Source organism: Sebastes umbrosus, chromosome 7 (genome assembly GCF_015220745.1).
Source record: "Sebastes umbrosus isolate fSebUmb1 chromosome 7, fSebUmb1.pri, whole genome shotgun sequence".
NCBI lineage: Eukaryota > Metazoa > Chordata > Actinopteri > Perciformes > Sebastidae > Sebastes > Sebastes umbrosus.
The window spans coordinates 27049455-27071905 of NC_051275.1; the positions used below are offsets into that span (position 1 = coordinate 27049455).

Below are 22451 nucleotides of genomic sequence, written 5' to 3' on the forward strand. Positions count from 1 at the left end.
GAAACTGATTAAAATGATAAAGTGTGTGAACGGAAAGCCAGACTTTTCCTGTTTGCAGCCCACGCAGCATATCTAGCCTAGAAAGATGAGCCTTTTTAGTGTAGGAGGAGAACATGTGCAAACACAGATCCTGCAGGTTTACACTGTAAATAAAAAACGTTTTTTTTTACAGTTTTTTTTCAAGAAATTTTACATTTTTTGTCTGTATTTCAAAATTACAGAAAAAAAGTAAAAATTACATGTCTTAGATTTACAGTATTTTTTGTAATCACAATCATAATTATCTGAAGCTTTTCTTTATCATTTTTAAAGATAATTATTCTGGGGTTTTTTTTAGAGGTTTATGACTCTATTTTAATAATAAATTTATGTTAGAAGAAAAGGACTTCATGAAATTCTAAAAATATTGCAAAACTTCTGAGAGGTAATGTAAATTTGGGCTTTTGCAACGTAAAATTACATGTTTCATTTGTGATTTATATGTAAATGGTCTTAGATTTACGGTGTATTATTCTATTCTAACAATAAATATATGTTAAAAGTAAAATATTTCTTGTAAAATTACAGTAATAAAGGCTAATTATATAAAGATAATTATTATTATTTATTTTTTTACAGTTTATTTATGTTAATTAACGGACAGTATTTTTCCGTTTTTTAACAGACATTTTCTGGCGCCCCTGCTGCCGGAAAATTTCCGTTATTTTACACTTATTTGATAAAAAATATTTCCTAACAGGAATGCATGAATCTGTGGAGACATGAGGCTGAATCCTGTTACATGAGGTATTGTAACAAGTTCTCCAGCAGAAAGGCCAGAGGTCAAGTATGATGAATTATGGTGAACATCTGTTGCTGCTCACACAACACTGAGGGGGCTCTGCTCTTCATCTCCCTCGGCCACTGCTTTCCTCATGAGAGCATGACAGCATCACAGCACACACCCAGCACTTCATACAAACTCCCTCACACTTGAACTCTCAGGGGTACATGCATAGTTTTTGTCAAAATTGTCATGTCATATATCAAGCTGTGATGGAAAGGGGAACCTATTTTGACATGTCATTTTGGTGTTACACATGTAGCTACTTGTATACACGCACACGCGCACGCACGCACACACACACACACACACACACACACACACACCCAGTGTCTGGGATTCTTCAAGGCTGTAAAGATAAGATAGGGAAACAGTCAGGCAGACATAACACAAAGCAGAGCACAGTATGAGTCTGACAAAGGAACCGTTGAAAGAAAAACACAATATATGATAAGTATCTTAAACATGACCAAAGTGGACATGTATCTTCATTTATTACATTGCAACACTTTATCACTTGCATTAAATTCTTCCAGAACATAGATTGAACTGTATTTTTATTCTTTATGTATAGTTTTTATTGTCACTTTAGCCACAATCATTCACAGCACACTGAAGCCATGTGTTGATTAAACCGAAAGTAAAAGTTACTGTTAATCCTGCACCAAGGGCCTACTAGAGTGTACAACCTATCCTATGTTGTTTTATGTACAGAGAATAGGGACTAAAGAGTTTTAATAGTGGAAGTACAGTTTTGCAGATATTTATTTTTATTTTTATTTTTTTAATGATGACCATATAATGGATGTTTTGTGCTTAAGAAACTTACAATAAATGTGCCTATTACACAGAACATCTCAGCTCTTCTTATAGGAAGAGTGTTATGGAAAATATTCCTGTTTAATCTAGGTTGAAAGCAAAAGTTATTAAATTTTTTTAGCATCCATAGAGGTTTAGATATAGATTAGATATATAGAGATTAGGGATGGGCAATATAACAATATCGTCAAAACGATATAAAAATGTCTATCTTGTACATTTTTCTAAATCGTTTCTATTGTGATCTAGGCTAGGCCTATATTTACATATTTTTTCTCTATAATTTCACTTTAAAATGTTCAGTTTGCACTCACGTTCTTAAAATGAGAAAATACTTAGTGCTTTTTATTTGTCAAGTATTTCATTCACATAGGAGTATACAAAAATAGGCTTTACCATGTGGTTATTTCATATAGACTATTTTTTATTGAATTACCAGAAAACATGTTATATTGTGATATACTTTATATCGTTATCGAGATATGAAATAACCTATATTGTGATAGAGGATTTTGGCCATATCACCCAGACCTAATAGAGTTCCACTCTCTTTATCCCAGTGCAAAATACAGTTAGTCTTTTCCACTAGATGGCACCAGAGTTACAGACATCCTCTAATTAATACACTGTCTGTACTGTGAAGAAGGCTCAGGAAGCAGCTGAGAGAAACCAAATCACTTTTAAACACATGAGAGCTTCTACTGAAAGTAACAGAAGATAAAAACTGTTGGCAGGCACAAGAGGTCAGTGCAGGTTCCATATTACAGTTAATAGTGCTATATTATTAGTTAATAGCATCACTACCAAGCAAGTTATTGTATATTCACTGGGAAAAAAGGCCACTTCAAAAATAAGAATGGACACAGACAGAAAACTACAATGAATACAAGGTGTTTTTATTGTAATAAGTAAAAAAAATCTGCCAATGGACCAAGTGAAAATTTGCTCGGTAAGTTTTCTTGAAATAAGATGTAATATTTAGGCTTTTCAAAATAAAAAGAGATATCAAAAATAGCTGGCAAAACTCATTTTGAGCTATATTTCTAGTATTAGGAAATGCTGTTGAGTCAGAATCAGATTTTGCCAAGTACATACAAACAAGGAATTTGACTCCAGTTTTATGCATCTCTCTCAATGTGTTTACACAGAGATAGAAATAACAAGGACAACAAAGCTGGACAAATGGGTAAGGAATAGACAGGACTGTTGTATACACAATTAGAAAAATACTAGGTGTATATATAAATATAAATATATATAAAAAGCACCAATGACTTACAATAAAATAACATATATATATATATATATATATACTGTATACTGTATACCTACCTCATAATTAAACCATCTCAGTCTTTATTGTAGTATAGCAATATTCAAGGCTGGCCTAGACTGCATTCATTCATACATTCATTATCTGTAACCGCGTATCCTATTCAGGCTCATGGAGGGGGCTGGAGCCGATCCCAGCTGACACTGGGCGAAGGCGGGGTACAGTACACCCTGGACAGGTCGCCAGACTGTCACAGGGCTGACACATATAGACAGACAACCATTCACACTCACCTTCACACCTACGGGACATTTAGAGTCAACAATGAACCTGCGTGTCTTTGGACTGTGGGAGGAAACCGGAGAACCCGGAGAAAACCCACACTTAATATTAATATGCAAAGTGTGAGTGACTTTTAAATATGAATGTAAAGACCTTTTGTTCCCTGGTGTCTCCATTGACCTTTCACTTGCATTTTTCCTCCACCCATATCCTCATTCATCCTATTTTATTAGTCCAAGGACATCTTTTTTTACCCCCACTGCAGCATCCTCCTTGCTCCATACTGTATAATGAGAGAAATGAGTCTCAGCTAGGTGGAGTCTGATATTAACCTCCCTATTCTACATTTTATTTTATTATTATTAGTGCTTGTGCAGTCTTATGTTTCATCCCTCAGAGTCTGACACAGAGCACAGAGCTGGTCTCGGGAGCAGCGTCAGACGTGTTCTGTTCACTGCTCACTGGGTGGACGTCTAGCGCTGAGTCGTCATTTCTGTCCTCTATTCCTGGATGCAGGACAGCGGTGTCAAAGGTGTTACGTTTAAGAGGCTCATCAGCTTATGTGGGATATGGGTCAACAAAGGTGGAATCATTCTCCAGCCTCACGTGCATAATATAATATAATATTCCTGCAACATTTCCATCATGTTTATTCACTGGATAGTTGTATTTACTAGTCAAGAGTCAGATTGAAGGGATGTTTGTGACATTGTCATGTCCTCCAAACACAGTTAGAGGATGAGATAGGCAAACAGAAGGGGGTGGATGAGTCTCTCTCTCTCACACTCACACTCACACTCACACACTAGAAACAGCAGTTTGCTGCAGCCTGATGTTAGCTGAAGTATTCACCTTGATTACTTAAAAGCTTTTTAACAGCCAATAAACATTTAATATTACTGGTTTAGGCTAAAAGCTATAACTCTTTGCAGTGTTCTTAAAGCGGCAATCTCACTGATGAATGTATTGCAATATTTATATGCATTTGCAGTTTTAAGAAATGGGTGTCTGTATAGCAGTTTTTCTACATTGTATACACACAAAAAAAATATTTTTGTTCATTCATGACCTTCAAGTTTTCAGAGTTGTGTGCGTAATTCCATTTTGTTGTGTATAAAATGGAGAAAAACTGTAATATTACAGCATTTTTCCCCATTAATGTCGCCACAGACTTATTTGTAACACTGCAAATATATAATTACTGCAATACTTTCATCAGTAGGCCATAGGCTCCAGCACCATTGTGTCCCCTCCTTGCCACTTTATAAACAAATCTAACATTGTTAAGGGAGGGAGGCACCTAAACTCAGTTTATCCTGAGGATGGTGTATTATTTCTGGGATATAGTAGCATAACAGTGATATGCTAATGATCTGCTAAATTACATAAAAGTATTTGTCAGATAAATGATTGCTTTCCCATCACAAACAACTGTTTCTGCTTTATAATGATCACTAACATGAGCTACAGTTAAACAGTGGTGGAAAGTAACTAAGTACTTTTATTCAAGTACTGTACTTAAGTACAAATTCGAGGTACTTGTACATTACTTGAGTATTTCCATTTTCTGCTACTTTCTACTTCTACTCCACTACATCTCAGAGGTGAATACTGTACTTTTTACTCCACTACATTTATCTGAAAGCTGTAGTTACTTTTCAGATCACAGTTTTTCCTCCCCTTCCTGTCCAGGGAACATTTTACTGCTCTATCAATACAGTTACTTTAAGTACTTTAACTACATTTAGCTGATTGTAAGTTTTGAATGCAGGACTTTTACTTGTAGTGGAGTATTAGACAGTGTGATACCCTATTAGTACTTTTACTTTATAGTAAAGGATCTGAATACTTCTTCCACCTTTGCAATTGGATCACCCACTGCATGGTTATGATAATATGGTTCTGTTACAGACGTAGGCAAAGTTGTTGGTAACGTTCCGTTAAAGAGAGAAAAACCCACAATGGTCACTGAAATAACTTGAAACTGACAAAAGTAATAATAAATAAAAATTCACTGAAAATGAACTAATGAAAATCAGATATTGTTTTTGAATTATGGTTCAGCAGAATCATTTAAAAAAACAAACTAATGAAACTGGCCTAGACAAAAATGATGGTAACATTAACTTAATATTTTGTTGCACAACCTTTTGAGGCAATCACTGCAATCAAGTGATTTCTGTAACTCTCAATGAGACTTCTGCACCTGTCGACAGGTATGTTGGCCCACTCCTCGTGAGCAAACTGCTCCAGCTGTCTCAGGTTTGAAGGGTGCCTTCTCCAGACAGCATGTTTCAGCTCCTTCCACAGATGTTCAATAGGATTTAGATCCGGGCTCATAGAAGGCCACTTCAGAATAGTCCAATGTTTTGTTCTTAGCCATTCTTGGGTGTTTTTAGCTGTGTTTTGGGTCATTATCCTGTTTGAGGACCCATGACCTGCAACTGAGACCAAGCTTTCTGACACTGGGCAGCACATTTCGCTCCAGAATGCCTTGATAGTCTTGAGATTTCATTGCACCCTGCACAGATTCAAGACACCCTGTGCCAGATGCAACAAAGCAGCCCCATAACATAACCGAGCCTCCTCCATGTTTCACATTAGGTACAGTGTTCTTTTCTTTGGATGCTTCATCTCTTCGTCTGTGAACATAGAGCTGATGTGACTTGCCAAAAAGCTCCAGTTTTGTCTCATCTGTCCAAAGGACATTCTCCCAGAAGCTTTGTGGCTTGTCAATATGCATTTTGGAAAATTCCAGTCTCGCTTTTTTTATGATTTGGTGTCCTCCTCGGTTGTCTTCCATTAAGTCCACTTTGGCTCAAACAGTGACGGATGGTGCGATCTGACACTGATGTACCTTGACCTTGGAGTTCACCTCTAATCTCTTTGGAAGTTGTTCTGGGCTCTTTGGTTACCATTCGTGTTATCCGTCTCTTCAATATGTCATCAATTTTCCTCTTGCGGCCACGTCCAGGGAGGTTGGCTACAGTCCCATGGACCTTAAACTTCTGAATAATATGTGCAGCTGTAGTCACAGGAACGTCAAGCTGCTTGGAGATGGTCTTATAGCCTTTACCTTTAACATGAAGGTCTATAATGTTCTTTCTGATCTCCTGAGACAACTCTCTCCTTAGCTTTCTGTGGTCCATGTTCAGTGTGGTACACACCATGACACCAAACAGCACAGTGACTACTTTTCACCCTTTAAATAGGCAGACTGACTGATTACAAGTTTGAAGACACCTGTGATGCTAATTACAGGACACACCTTAGTCTAATATGTCCCTATGGTCAAATTATTTTCAATCTTTTCTAGGGCTACCATCATTTTTGTCTAGGCCAGTTTCATTAGTTTGTTTTTTAAAATGATTCTGTTGAACCACAATTCAAAAGCAACAGCTGATTTTCATTAGTTAATTTTCAGTAAATTTTTATTTATTATTACTTTTGTCAGTTTCAAGTTATTTCAGTGACCATTGTGGGTTTTTCTCTCTTTAACGGAACATTACCAACAACTTTGTCTACGTCTGTAAATCATCCATTCAGCCCATATTTGGCATTTAGCACTGTCATCCACTGGTTGATGTTGTGGCAACCAGCTGTTCTTGGACTCATTTGCTCCACCTGTGTGGAGTCTTTTGAAAAAAGAGCTGAAAAGACTGACGCAGGCGAAACAGGCAGCAGGGGACCCACAGGGAGAGCCCTTCGTTATCTTTAATTACTACCACTCCACCAGGGTTCAGATTCATTTAACCTGTGGAACCTGCTGTACTGAGGGCATATTAGACCAATTATAAAGCACGGTGCAGGTGTCTTCGTGCAACATGGCTGTGAGGTGTCTCCATGGCAAGAAAAATGACTCTGCACATCATGAAATGTTTGTTTACTAAATATGCATGTGGAGGTCTAGGCTGTGGGAACATTTGTTTATTATTGGAAATCCATTACTAAAATGTGTAACTGCACCTCCAGAGGAGCTGGTGGGGAGAGGTCTACATGATAACAAGGCTTTTAGAGTAGGCTCAGGCCTGCTGTCAATCCTCTTACATTGTGCCTCACTGAAAATGGATTAGAAGGTAACACCTACGTTTGGCCCCGGGTCACTTTGGAGGGATTTGATTGAATGGGCCTGTAGCTGACACTGACCTCCTATAATAATACATTAAACAGCTCTTCCAATTTCAAATATTATATATTTTTTGGACACGGTTGCTCATTTTTGGACCGGATTTGCTATTTTAATTTTGAATTATGTGATCTATTTTGTATTTCGGATACATTATGAAAGAAAGGAACCCCGGGGACCAGATGTGATTTTTTTTTTTGTCCTTTCTTCAGACATGCTTCTTGTGATCAGAGGTGTTTGTGCAAACGCACAGGAGCCTTCAGAGGCGCTGACTGCGGGATGTAAGTAGCTCTCCAGGGTGCTGAAGTTGTCTCCAAACGCGACAGACGCAGCGCCCTAGAGCTCCCTGCCTGTCACTTTCAGCCCATAATCCAAACACAATGACTTGGCTGCGTCTTCACCGTGGATCCTCCGGGTGATTAGGTAAGGTTTGGGGATGGTTAGGTGTCGGTTTGTTTGGATAAAGCAGATCTGAGACTGTAAGAGTGTCTTATCGGACCCTGGAGCTGTCCTGATGGCACCAAATACATGGTAAGTGCTTCATTTGTTTAAATTCATTATGCCTCATTTACTTAAAAAATAAATAAATAAACTTTAATATATAAACTAATACTTTTCTTTTTTTTACAGGTGTCACTGGTCTAATTGATAATCCAATAGTGAACACAGAGATTCACTATCTTGGAAACCCTGAAAGGACAATGCAACATATCTATCCTAATTTCAGAGGGGCGCTGTGGGAGTCCAACCATCCATGTGTGCCTATAATTAATAAAAGCAGAACTTTAACGACCCTGCCCTTTTATAACTTTCTGTTATGGGTCCTCCTCGGAGTGTTGACGTTCCCTTGTTGTGTCCGCTGTCTGATATTCAAAGTGGGGGTCCTGGGGCCCTGGAACTGCGACCCGATACACTACCGGGCCCTGCCAGCGGCGGCCGCCAGGCTCGCTGTGAGCAGGATAAACGGAGACCTGAATCTGGATCTGGGCCTGAAAATGGACTTCATCATCCTCCAGGAGCCTTGTGAAACCTCCAGAGCCCTCACTGCGTTCATTTACTATGAGAAGATGGCGGACGCGTTTGTGGGCCCCACCAACCCGGGGTACTGTGTGGCAGCTTCTCTGCTGGCCAAGAACTGGGACAAGGCCATCTTCTCCTACGGCTGTGTTAACTATGAGCTGGACCGGGCCATAGGATACCCGACCTTTGCCAGGACAGTGCCGTTTCCCACTGAGGTGTTGTTCACCGTGTTGAAGCACTTCAGGTGGGCCAGTGTCGTGGTGGTCTCATCCAATGAGGATATGTGGAGGGATACAGCTGGGAGAGTTGCTACTGCTCTCAGGCATGAGGGGCTTCCTGTTGGCCTGGTTGCATCTATTGGTTTGAATGAGACGGAGGTGGAGAGCACGCTGAGGAAGATCCAGGATGCAGGAGACGTCAGGGGTGAGTGTGCTGATATTAATACAGGAGCTACATTACAGTGATAAAATGTAAGATTATTATATGTACATTAGAGGAGATAATCACAAAGCAGAATAAGATCATTTATTATATTATTATAAGTATAGATGATATAACACCTAATATAAAAATCATAGAGTGTATATAAAGATGGACGACATGACAGCTCCCCATAAGTGAAGCCAAAAACATCTGGATCGCCCCCTGGTGGCTGGCTGTAGTATAAATCATTAAATCCCGCCCTCTTCATGTTAGCGGATGCGATATGGACCAAACTAAAAAGTCAAAGTACACGTCAAAAAAAAATTCCCAAAGATGGTTTCTGTCATTTTAGGTAGTTCTTATAAAGCGGATGTTTGTTCAAGTGTTCACTTTTCTGATAAGTTTGGTTTTAATTAGTTATTTGATGCTATAAAAAGGAGGTGAGACGTCATGATTGACAGCTGTGATTGTCAGCTGCTCTTGAGTGAAGTAGTCGCGGAGCCTGAGGCGGGAATTGTACAAGAGAGGAGATGTAACTTTAGCTTTCCATAAAATCACAAGTCTGTGTAATAGAATGTGTCAGTTTGATCATAAATGTATTTAGAGAGATATTAACGTTAGTTGTTGTGTCTTTTTAGCCAAACATTAACGTAGCAGCTAGGTGGCTCATGCTAGCAAGCTGTGGGTGTGCTCGGCTTGTGATTGGCTTGGGTGTGTATGTGTGGGCGGGACCTCGATATCGCGGCTCCAACCCTCCGATCGAGACTGCGCAGAATGACACCAAATGACATCAAAATCTCAGGATGACAGCCCCCGTATTCGGGATATTTTCATATTTTGGCTTCACTTTTTTACAGTGGGAGGAAGTGGAGACGCGTTGTCTGTCTTTATATACAGTCTGTGATAAAAAAAAAAAAAACATGACGAGCTGATATGACATCAAAGGTGAACAACTTGCAGAACTGCAAAATATCAAACCATGAGCTGTACATATCCTCCTCATAAGCTTATTACTCCTCCGTCTGACCTGGAAGCCATTTTGACATTGCAGATGTCACCTTGTGGTTGAAGTAAACTAGGGCAGCAACTTAATTTGTTTGTTTTAAACAGTAATCAATTACATTTACTGCCATTTTTGTTAGTCATTTTTGTGCCTTTACTAGAGCGTAGAGAGTGGGAAAGGTTAAATTACAGGGCACCTTGACTTCTCATGCTTGACTACTTCTTAATCAGTGGTTTAGTTTCAGACATTCAGACAGTTTCCATTGAACTGATTTATAACCACAGAGATATGAAATAAGACTTTGTGACCACATGATGGACGGTAATGCTTTGTCACATCAGAAGCATCCGTCCAAGGATCAAAGTACTGCAACTAAATACAATTATTCCTGTAAACTGTTGTTAAATTTTGGAGTACATTACAGTCACTCCACTTGAGGAAGACTTTAGAGTACTCATGTTTCCAATGCTGCACCTACTGACACATTAAATCATTGATACTGAGTTCAGTCGTGTTATCACTCTACATATGTCCATAAAACAAATATTTGAGCAAAACCCCTGTGTGTTTTTCCTCGTCTGTTTCAGTCATCATCATGTGCATGCACTCAGTCCTGGTCGGAGGGGAGCAGCAGGCTACGTTTCTTCTCAAAGCACAGAAAATGGGCCTGACGTCGGGGAAGTACGTGTTCATGCCCTACGACACCCTCCACTACAGCATGCCCTACGTCAACATCTCCTACTTCCCCCTGCAGAACAACAGCAGGCTGAGGGAGGCCTACGATGCCGTGCTCACCATCACTATGGCCTCCGAGATTCTGTCCTTCAACGAGGCGTTCGCTGCCGCCAAGAGGAGTGAGGAAATTACGCTAGCCGTGCAGCCAGAGGAGGTAGTAACCAAGTCTGACTTAAAACTCACATGCCCATATGTACATTTCTGTAAGTGATTATTTCCTATCGTGACTCCAATGTCCGGTGTAATAAGACCCATGTACAGTCATTATTACAATAAGATTCACTCATTCTGTTTCTATCCTTCCACCACGGCTCCACAAGGAAAGAGAAAATACAAAGAGTTTATTCAAATGTAATTACCAAAAAGTGACCTTTGTGACGATTTGTTGCACAACATTTCTGGAGATGATGATTTAAAGTACTTGAAATATTATACCAACCCATCTTTTCTTGTCGCCCTTGCAGGTTAACCCACTATTTGGGACCATCTACAACAGCATCTACCTGCTGGCCAAGTCCATCCACAACGTCAGGAGAGCAGGCATGCGCCTGTCAGGCTCAAACCTGGCGTATTTCACAAAGAACACGACCTTCACTGGCTTCAACCAGAATGTCAGAGTGGACACTGGTGGGGACGTTAAGACCACCTTTGTCGTCCTGGACTCTGACAGCAGGGGGAGCCAGCTCTACCAGACCTATCTGGTGGACCTGACGTCCGGAGTGCTTCGTTTTGCTGGGAGGTCCATTAACTTTCCAGGAGGATCTCCTCCGCCGTCTGATTCCAGCTGCTGGTTTGACAAGAATGCCATCTGCACCGGAGGTAAGAGGCTTCGCTTTGGCATGTGTGTATTTGACTGTTATCAGGCCATTAAATAGACGTTATCGGTCACTATAAGCCCCATAGATGTGGGTCAGTAGGGCCCTACTACGCCTATTATGCTGTAAAAGTGAAAGTGAAACTTAAAAGCAACGTAAAACTGAATCAAATGTTATATTTTGAACACAAATAAAAAGGCTTCTTTAGGTTTAGGCAACAAAAACACTTAGTTATGTTTAGGCAACAAAAACACTTAGTTAGGTTTAGGCACAAAACTACAACTTCTTTAGATTTAGGCAACAAAAACAGTTCGGGTTAGGGTTAGTTAAGTTTAGGGGAAAACATCATGTTTTGGCTTAAAATAACTAAGTTTCAAAAGTGAAAACGAAACTTTACGCTTGTGAACACAAAGACAACTACACACTGTTTCATATGTGTTTCACACAGGATGTAAACCCCAGCCTCCTGTGTGAAAATACTGTGTTTTGTCAAGTTGTATCAACTTTCACACTGTCTATACTACAACGCCTGACTTCCGCTTCCGCGACTGTCATAATTATAACTGACGCTAGAGGTTGCTGTCGTGTTCTTTTATACCTTCTTTCAGTGATCTACCATGTGAATAGATGATAAAACCTACTAATGGGTGTAGTAGGGCCCTATTGATGCACATCTATGGTGCTTATAGCAACTGATAATGTCTATTTAATAGCCTGACAACAGGCTAAATGGCTGGTATATTCATGCTTGTGTATGAATATCGGTGCACATGGATATATATGGATGTGTTTCCTCACAGTTTTATGGCATGCTCTCCATACATTTCCCACAACATCATGTTACCTGTTGTCATCAGGTGTGGAGATCACCTACATCATAGTGGCGATTGCTGTCATCTTCGTTCTGGCTGTAGGAGGGCTCCTTATAAGTCTTTATATCAGGTACAGCCTGTAAATACAAACAGATTCATCTTTTCAGTCAAACAAATTGTGTTTCTCTCGTGTGCTTCCCCCCCCCCCCCCCCCCTCCTCTGTCTTTCCAACCAATTTTAAGCAGACAGATTTTTGTATCTCTAAGGTTTGATGTAATAATGGATGTTTTGTGTAAATACAGAATGAGAAAGGAAGATTGAGTGAATAGTCCTCCAAAGCATGAGTTAGCACAGACATCATATCTGGAGTAAAGAGCATTAAACAAAGGAAAGCAATAAGTCAAAGTAACCTTTAATTTAAAAGTACTTTAAGCAAGTACATATGAATGTATTTTCCAAAAGCAGAGACTTGATTACTGAAATCAAAAATCCTCACCCTTATTTAATATCTTCCCATTTGACTACCTTATAAGGACAGGCCTTTCTTGTTCATCATCTGTCTTTGGTCCAACGATGATCTCCGAGTTAGTTTTAGGAAACCCACTTCCATTGGTTGAACTTATCTTTATCTGAATCTCGTTGGCAGGAGGAGACTCCAACAAATCCAGCTGGTCAAAGGTCCCAATCGGATCCTCCTGACCTTAGAGGATCTCACTTTTATCAATCCTCAGCTTAGCAAAAAGGTAAGCAGTGTCACTGTCTCAGTCATCAACATGAAAAACATGAGCACATTAATCTATTGTCCACGTCTTTTCCTCATTCCTTGGACACAACACTTTGAATATTAGTTCAGAATATGAGAAATTGTGCACATTTACTAAATCAAATCTTACCCCTGGTGTTTTTATGACCTACAGAAAATTACTTTAGAGGATCTGAGCGAGTCCAAGAGCGCTCTAGAGGAGAAATCTGGAGACCACTCCAGCATGCAAACGGCAACTCATGAGACCACCAATGTAGCTGTGTACGAGGTACGTTACACTGAAACAAGCATTGCATTGTTGCTTCAGTCTGTGAACGCAATATTTACAAATGCAGGGAAGGGTGTCCTTAATTACGTCTGGGCCCTTAGCTACTCTAATTGTACATATTCTTGTCATATCTTCCACAAAGTGTCCACACTGGTTTAAATGTGTTATTTGCATGGTTGTGTTTAAATTCAGTTTTTCTGGCGGTTAAGGTTAAACCTTTTGTTTAAGGGTAGTGTTCAGTTTATTCGGCTAAAGTTAAAGTGAGGTTTTATATATGTTTTGTATTCTCCAATATCCATTGATTCTATATGGTCCAAAACTTTTTATCCCTAATTCAATAATGACTTTAATAACTTTTACAAACAATTAACAATTTTACATTATTTTAATCACTTATTTTATTGTATTTAAGATTTAAAATTGTATTAGATTTTTTGTTTGTTTTATTAGTCACTTATTTTATTGTATTTAAGTTGTACACTTTTATTCTATTTTATTGTTATTTCATTAATTTAGTTTTTATTCAATGCTGTTTTACTACTATTACTGTTATTATAGCTTTTAATTCTATTACATTACATTTCTATCATTTTATTGTCTCGTGTGCATTGGTCTCTAATTGTCAAATCGTTAAATTGCTGAATTGTTTTTGTCTTTTCTATTCTGTCTCATTTTTGGCTTGTCAGTCAAGTGTGAAGCACTTTGAACTGCACTAACCTGTATGAAAGGTGCTGTTCAGTACAAATACAGTTTGATTGATTGATCTATAATAGTAATACCTTCTTTAAGGAAGTAAAACCATATGTCCAAAAACTGCAAGTGGAAAACAAAGGTTTGATCTCACTGTAACAACATGGCTTCTCTTCCAGGGCGACTGGGTTTGGCTGAAGAAATTTGAGGAGGGACAGTTCAAAGAAGTAAAGCAGAGCACCACCAAGATTTTCACAAAGGTAGAGCAACATATCTTCCACCTGTAGAAAGACAGTTAAAAAACAAAAAACTGCACCTGGAGTTCCAGTATTAATAAATACTGTAGATTAATAAGGTATTATGATTATCTAAACATACGTATCCCTGCTTCCTCAGATGAAAGACCTGAGAAACGAGAACGTGAATCCGTTCCTCGGCTTCTTCTTGGACTGCTCCATGTTTGCGGTGGTGACGGAGCACTGCTCTCGGGGCAGCCTGCAGGACCTGCTGAGGAACGAGGACGTCAAATTAGACTGGATGTTCAAATCTTCGCTATTGCTCGACCTCATCAAGGTAAACTCTGACATACTGAATACTGTTACCATTATCCCCGTTGGCTTGTTGATATTTCCTTTATGATTAACTACACTGTTGAACTGCTTTCAGGGTGTTAAATACCTCCACCACAGAGATTTCCCTCACGGCAGACTAAAATCTCGTAACTGTGTGGTAGACGGGCGTTTTGTCCTCAAGATTACCGACCACGGCTTCAATGAGCTGCTGGAGTCTCAGAAAGCTGTTATAGAAGAACCTGCACCTGAAGGTAAAACATGCCTCATTACTATTCTTGACTTAAGATGAGGTCGAAGGTTTTAACGTATGCAAAGCCATACATTTATTCTCAGAAATAATTAATCTTTTCTCTTTTTCCCTCAGATTTATTTTGGACAGCTCCAGAGTTCTTGAGGGACCTTGCAAGCTCACGTAAAGGCACCTACAAGGGAGACGTGTACAGCTTTTCTATCATCCTTCAAGAGGTGGTGGTCAGAGGGCCGCCATACTGCATGCTGGGTATACCGCCCGAGGGTGCGTATCCATCATGGAAGAGGAGATAAAGAGTAGCAGACAAATTTGAGATGGATTTCATTAAAAGTTTGAGACAACCGAGGTGTCGATTTCAGGAACATATTTACAACATTTTGATTTGAAACTTGATTGTTCCATGTTCTCCGCCTCCTCATCAGAGATCATCCGTAAGGTGAAGAAGCCTCCTCCGATGTGCCGCCCCACCGTGGCGCCGGACCAGGCTCCTCTGGAGTGTATCCAGTTGATGAAGCAGTGCTGGAGCGAGCTGCCTGACCGCAGACCTTCATTTGATGAGATCTTTGACAGGGTATGTTTTTGGAGACACATAAACCACTTTAAAGAATATTATACATATTGTTTAACGTCATTTTGTTGTTTTTTTATGAGTAGTTCAAGATAATCAACAAGGGTAAGAAGACTAACATCATTGACTCCATGCTGAGGATGCTGGAGCAGTACAGCTCCAACCTGGAGGACCTCATCAGAGAGAGAACAGAGGAGCTGGAGGTGGAGAAACACAGGACAGAAAAGCTGCTGTCAGAGATGCTACCACCGTGAGTTACCATTCAGTTACGTTTACCTGATAAAAAGCCTGACCGTCTGGTTCTTGTAACGTTTCTGCCTCTCCGTCTTCAGCTCTGTGGCCGATGCCCTGAAGACTGGTGCCACAGTGGAGCCGGAGTACTTTGACCAGGTGACGATCTACTTCAGCGACATCGTAGGTTTCACTACCATCTCCTCACTTAGTGATCCCATCGAGGTGGTCGACCTCCTCAATGACCTCTACACTCTGTTTGACGCCGTGCTCAGTAACCACGATGTCTACAAGGTCAGAGAACGTGCTCAATATTTATAAGTGTCATCAATATTTTAAGATGTCATTCAACCATAACTGAATACATATGTGAACATTATCTATAGGTGGAGACCATTGGTGATGCCTATATGGTAGCGTCGGGTCTGCCAAAGAGAAACGGCAACAAGCACGCCGCTGAGATCGCCAACATGTCTCTGAACATCCTCAGCTCAGTAGGAACCTTCCATATGCGGCACATGCCAGACGTGCCCGTCAGGATACGCATAGGAATCCACTCAGGTGAGACAGGACAAAGTCTCTCCATCACACTGATTACATTATTTTAACTCAAATTGAGCAGGTGCACAGCTCTTTGCAGAATATGAGGGACTGTGGGGCTTATTTCGACTGCATGTTTTGTCTAATAATGGTCCACCACAGAGGAGACACTCTGTCCCATATATCAGACAAACAGAACAAAGACAGTGTTGTGAGGCTGCACCAGCTGTCTGAAACAGGTGGTCACTCCTATTTTTCTGGTGTCAGTGATTTTCTTAAAACATTTGTCTGAAAGTTCCATTGTTTTTAATGTAACCAGAAGTCACTTTTAGCTTGTACATGTTGAGATTGTGCTGATGTAGTGTTTAACTGTCAATGAAAGTTCTAATGCATGCTGGGAGCAAGGTTATAATAGTTATGAATTTTCAGTTAAATCTTATTTTATTTTAGTTTTGACTTTTCGATTTCATTTTAGTTTAGTTTTAGTTCTTTTTCAGAGTGTGTTTGTTAGTTTTAGTTTAGTTTCAGTTTGTCAGACAGGTTTAGTTTTAGTTTTTATATATTTAGTTTTTTACAATAGTTGTAAAAAAAAAAATTGTTAGGGCCAGGTATAAGTATATCTCAGAAGTATGTAGCTACATATATATACAAAATATGGTTGGAGAACTGTGTAGGAATGGCCTTAATGTTTAATTAAGTAGTTAAGCAATTGTGGTCTAGCGCCGTCTCCTGGAACGTCAAGTCCATTCAGTTTCTGTGGTTCAGTGTCACGTGAGTTCAAAGAAATTCATGCGGTATCCATTCGGTAGTGATATTGTGATTTTTTTAGCCAGGCAATATCTTTTCTGTTTAGTTTTTCATAAAGGATATGTTTTTTATTTAGTTTCTGTTTACTAACACTATTTTTCACTGCTTATATTTGTTTTAGTTTCAGTTTAGTTTACTAAAATAACCCTGGCTAGAAGTCATTGCTGAGGCAACGAAGCTCAGTGACAACGCTAAGTATATTGTGCTACAGGAACCAATAGACATTGATGACAAAACAACACAGTTATAGCATTTGTTAAATTGGACTTTGTAATGGTATCACTTACTGTTGAATCCACCATTAATCTGGATAAACTCTGGCTTTGGGCTTGACTTGTTAAGGTCGTCTTGTTTACACCTGTGCACAGCTACAACACAGCAGACAGTGAAGCCTATATGTGTCTGATGCATTCCCCGTATATCAGATTCTTTCTGCTGTGTCTTCAGGGCCCTGTGTTGCTGGGGTGGTGGGTCTGACGATGCCTCGGTACTGCCTTTTTGGAGACACCGTCAACACGGCCTCTCGTATGGAATCCACAGGGCTGCGTGAGTTTCCTGCACACATACCTGCCACATTTTGTTGTTGTTTCATGTTTGGTCTGATGTCTTCTGTCCTCTTTGTCTCTCAGCTTATAGAATCCATGTAAATATGACCACTGTGAAGATCCTCCGTTCTCTTAATGAGGGTTATAAAATAGATGTCAGAGGCAAGACAGAGCTGAAGGTAACATAACAGACTTCTATTATTTAACATCAGTATTTGGTATTGAGACAGTCTCAGGTTCTATTAATCCATGCCTTGTTTTGTTTTTCAGGGTAAAGGTATTGAAGAGACATACTGGCTTGTAGGGAAATCAGACTTTACAAAGCCTTTGCCAAATCCGCCAGAGATCAAACCAGGGTAAGAGCTCCAATCTGCACCTTGTGTATGGCTGAATCTTAAAAGAATAACTAAATGTAGGGCTGTACCGCATAGTTTGAAGTTTGACATTGACATTCGAATGCTGCCAGCATTTCTGCACAGTTGCAGATAAAGATCAGGCTACACTAATGTTATTAGTATCAGTACTATTTGTAGAATTAGATTCCAGTGTTGGCTACATAGGATTGTTTCTGACTAGTGTGATCCAGACATTTCCAATAACTCCAGAGCGTTTTAAAGTACAAAAGTAAAAAATGTATTGAGAAAAGATAGATTTCCAAAATTCACAACATGGTGTTATCTTACGAAATATTCTGCTGCAATCCGTATTTGTTGGCGTTTAGCCTTTAAAAATCAACAATTTCAATGCAGTGTGTTCTCCTGCTTGCCGCACACAAAGGGAAGCACCACTGGCGAGTTATAGTCATTAAAGAAAGTTGATTTAATACAAAAAGACTAACTAATTTAATCCAATTAATCACTTTATTCAAATAGAGGATTTTTGTACAAGGATTTTAAATTTTTTTGTAGGGTGATGATGATGTCATAAAATATGATGACAGACATTCGAAAACCTCCATCGGATCTTTGAATGTAAAATAAAAGACATTCGGTACAGCCCTTACTAAATGTGTTTATATTGTTTGATATATAGTGATTAAAAAATCTCTCTTAGTTGGAGTTGGAATATAAATGACGTGTAAGTTACATGTAAATTACAACATGTAACTGCCTCCTGCTGCCACTGATTCACTCTCGATTCATGCATATCACAACTATGTGCATGTTACTTCAGGGGAGACAATCATGGGCTGAACCCGGAGGATATAGCTGCGTACAGGAGAAAGAAAGCTGAGAAAAAGGCTTGACCCTCTTAGTCCAAACACAGGAGGTAGAGACCTGCATGCCAGCTGGTGTTGTGTTGTGGAAATGTTACTGTCAGCTCGATGTGACCAAATGACCTCTGAGTGATTCCTGAATCTATGGTTTCATTAATCTCTTGATCTTATCACTTTCTACATCTTCTTAAGCAGATTGGGGAAATCCCCTCTTTGTTTAGTTCCCTTTTATTGTGGCACATTTTCATGATTAACTCTCGTTTATTTTGTTGTGTTTTTGGCAGCATTTGTTGTGCTTTCTGTCTGCTTTGTGGTTTGCTTTCGTGGTATTTTCTTGCTTTTGAATCCCAGAGTTACTAATTATTAGTAATGCTATAATTTATGTTATTTTAACAGTTTATTGTTGCACACATTATAACATTATATGTATCCATCCATTATCTGTAACCGCTTATCCTATTCAGGCTCGCGGGGGGGCTGCGATTAATTGCATGATTGTTCATAGTTAATTGCGATTAATCTCAAATTAATCACATTTTTCATCAGTTCAAAATGTACCTTAAAGGGAGATTTGTCAAGTATTTAATACTCTTATCAACATGGGAGTGGGCAAATATGCTGCTTTTTGCAAATGTATGTATATATTTATTATTGGAAATCAATTACCAACACAGAAATGATAAATATAGTCCAGAAACCCTCACAGGTACTGCATTTAGCATAAAAATAAATGCTCAAATCATAACATGGCAAACTGAAGCCCAACAGGCAACAACAGCTGTCAGTTTGTCAGTGTGCTGACTTGACTATGACTTGCCCCAAACTGCATGTGATTATCATAAAGTGGGCATGTCTGTAAAGGGGAGACTCGTGGGTACCCATAGATCCCATTTTCATTCACATATCGTGAGGTCAAAGGTCAAGGGACCCCTTTGAAAATGGCCATGCCAATTTTTCCTTGCCAAAATTTAGCGCAAGTTTGGAGTGTATTATGACATGGTTGGTACCAATTCAGTCCACCAATATCTTCACTCTAGCTTTAAAACTGAGCCCACTACGACTTAAAAATCCCATTGCATTGCGTTAAGGCATTAAAGAAATTGGTGGCGTGAAAACGAATTTAATTGTATTTAATTGTTGTAATTTCACGAATTGTTGCGTTAAATATATACATATAAATATATATAACCGTCTATAAACATTATTTGGATGGCTTTTATAAAGTTGCAACTGATGATTATAATACCTTGTTAAATGGTTAATAAATACTTATTGTTAAACTAATTGTTTCATATTACACAAACTAATGATAAAATAACAGAAATTATATCATTACTAACAACTAGTAAACATTATTAATTATCATTTCATTGTTTATTAATGGTAAAATAACTATTAACTAAGTTTAATTAACTATCAATGTACTATTTATAAATGATGGTTATTATCACCTGTCACCATGGTAACTCTACCCTCTGTGTTTATAGGGACAACTGGCAGCTGATGGTGACAGACGAGATCAAGATGCATTTTCGCAAAGCCAACAGACAGGTGGACAAAAACAACTGAATGAGAGGAAGAGGAGGAAAGAAGTAAAACCAGAGGAGAGGAAGAGAGGAGGACACATCCAGAGAGACAAAGAGCTGGGGTGGGGGAGCAGGCAGAGGACAGAGAGCCCCACCCAGCCTCTCACTGTGGCTTAATGCAGACTTGTTTAAGAGGATTGTCCATCGACTGGCTAATCTGCCTGCAGCCAGCGCAGCAGAACACAACGGTGCTAATGTAATGAGAGTTACCTGCCTACGTACCTGCCTGCGTACCTGCAGCCAGCAACGCAGCAGGGAAGGTGTACCGCTCCTTTAACCAAGGATGCACTCATTCACTCCTCTCTGCGCTCACCGGCCACTGAGTGGTCACCTATTTCAGGGCAACCAGAGGTTCACCCATCGGATGATTGAACGCCCCAAACGCCTATTTCAAAATGAAATGTTACATATTTCTGGTGTCTGTTTTTTAGTTTGCCTTGAGAGCTGATGATAGAGTTGAGGGGGCGAGGATGTTACTTAGCTATGGCTGAATATTATATATTATGAGCTTCTGAAGTCGGGGGCAAAGGCTGCTATTGTATATAATTATCAACAGAGAGAGAAAGAGACATTTGCCACTTTTATTTCTACTCTATAAGGGCAGAACAACAAGGAAGAGTTGGTCCATTCCTACAAATTATTACATGTTTTTTGAGCTGTCACTTTTTTATTTACACAAATGAAAGGGTGACAGCACTTGGAGAGTCATGACAAGTCAATAGATTTTAAAGTCCTTTAGTGCACTGGTTCCCAACCTGGAGGTCCCGACCCCCACTAAAGTTTGGATTATTATCTAATATATAAAATTTGAAGACCTGAACACAAGTTATATTCACAGTCTTCCCTCTCTGCTAAACACCTACACCATGCATTAGAAAAGTATGCAGTTTAAACAACCAAAGAGCTAATAGAACAATGGCCAAGCGTGAGAGGAAAACTCTGAATTTGTAAAAAAAAGAAGCCTATTAAGTATGTATGATTGTTAAAATTAACAAGACAACAGAAACTCCATTAAAAGTTCCTAAAAATAACAGGAAAACTGTTACAATAGGAAATAATCTGCTTGAAATGCCTCCAAATCGCTTGTTTTACACAAACTTCCTGCAGTTATTGTGTTCACTATTTGGGTTAATTGTACAGTTTATCAGTTGTTCTATACTGTCATTCTTATGCGATGAATATAATGTGAATTATTCATAAAATATGTCACTTAGTCAGGGATCGTCAGTTTGCTCAATGATAGAAAAGGGGTCCCTTATGGAAAAAGGTTGGGAACCACTGAGTTAGTGAAACGTGTTGCAGTTTCCAAAGAGCTCAGTGATGCATTTATTCCACTGTTCATCAGGAAAATGATTTGTGAGACTCTGCATTGATGCTCAAACAGCAGTTTTATTCATTACACCAACCAAAATGTCCTCTAAATTAAATGTCACTTTGTAGCTGTAGTGCACAAATCCATAAAGATTTATTTCTTTGTTCAGGAGAGCAAACTGTGTGTACAATGTTAATCACATGTGGAAGTGTTACAGCTGATGTTGCACTATTAATGTTCCACTATGGTGCATTTAAAGACAGATGTGTCTGAGAGCTGAAGAGACACGTCTAGTGTTCAAATTAAGATATTTTCTAAAGAACATCGAAAAAATCGTAAAAAAATTATAATCAACATATTCACTGCAATTTATTAAACAATGTATGAAGGCATAAGGGAATACCTGAGAGCACACACTAAAGATAATATGAAACTAAATAGATAATAATATTGAAATATTCTACTTAATAGACGTGTATTTGTGAAAGAATTGTTTTAACTCCAAATATGAATTTTTTAAATATATTTTTTTTAATAACATTTGGAAATAATCCCCTGAATCTCATCATCTGAATGTTGAATATAGGAGCAGCTTATTTCATGCTTGGTGCGCAAAAAAACAGCAGAGTCAGTCAGAAACATGTATATTGTGTAATTTATATGTTGTCATTTGTCATGTATATTATAACTGCAATGCAAAGTATAAAGTGCATGTAAATAAGACGTCAATAAGTAATTAAATCATTAATTTGTAACACCTTCATTGTTTGGCCTTCCTTACCAGTGTAACCAGTCCAGTGGTGAAATGTAACTAAGTACATTTACTCAAGTACTACAATTTTGACACAGAGTTTATTTTCTGTAATAATTCTGAGTGCTTCTTCCACCTCTGAACCAGTCCTTTTCCTCTCTGCCATCAGAGGGGGGCGCTACAGCTCTTACACACAAAACCATGAGGCATTTATTTCTCAC

The 22451-nt window shown here is 39.0% G+C and overlaps 1 protein-coding gene across 1 annotated transcript; it reads left to right on the forward strand.

Moving 5' to 3' along the window:
• Positions 1-7276: 7276 nt before the first annotated feature.
• gucy2f (guanylate cyclase 2F, retinal) lies at positions 7277-20938 on the forward strand. The gene is made up of 19 exons (XM_037775373.1): positions 7277-7854; positions 7954-8766; positions 10357-10658; positions 10969-11323; positions 12177-12261; positions 12778-12874; positions 13049-13162; positions 14032-14112; positions 14249-14425; positions 14519-14675; positions 14789-14938; positions 15097-15245; positions 15329-15492; positions 15575-15767; positions 15860-16034; positions 17268-17366; positions 17450-17544; positions 17636-17721; positions 20069-20938. Exons 2-19 carry the CDS (start codon positions 8025-8027, stop codon positions 20148-20150), a joined length of 3303 nt encoding a protein of 1100 aa, XP_037631301.1. The 5' UTR covers positions 7277-7854; positions 7954-8024; the 3' UTR covers positions 20151-20938.
• The last annotated feature ends 1513 nt before the right edge of the window (positions 20939-22451 follow it).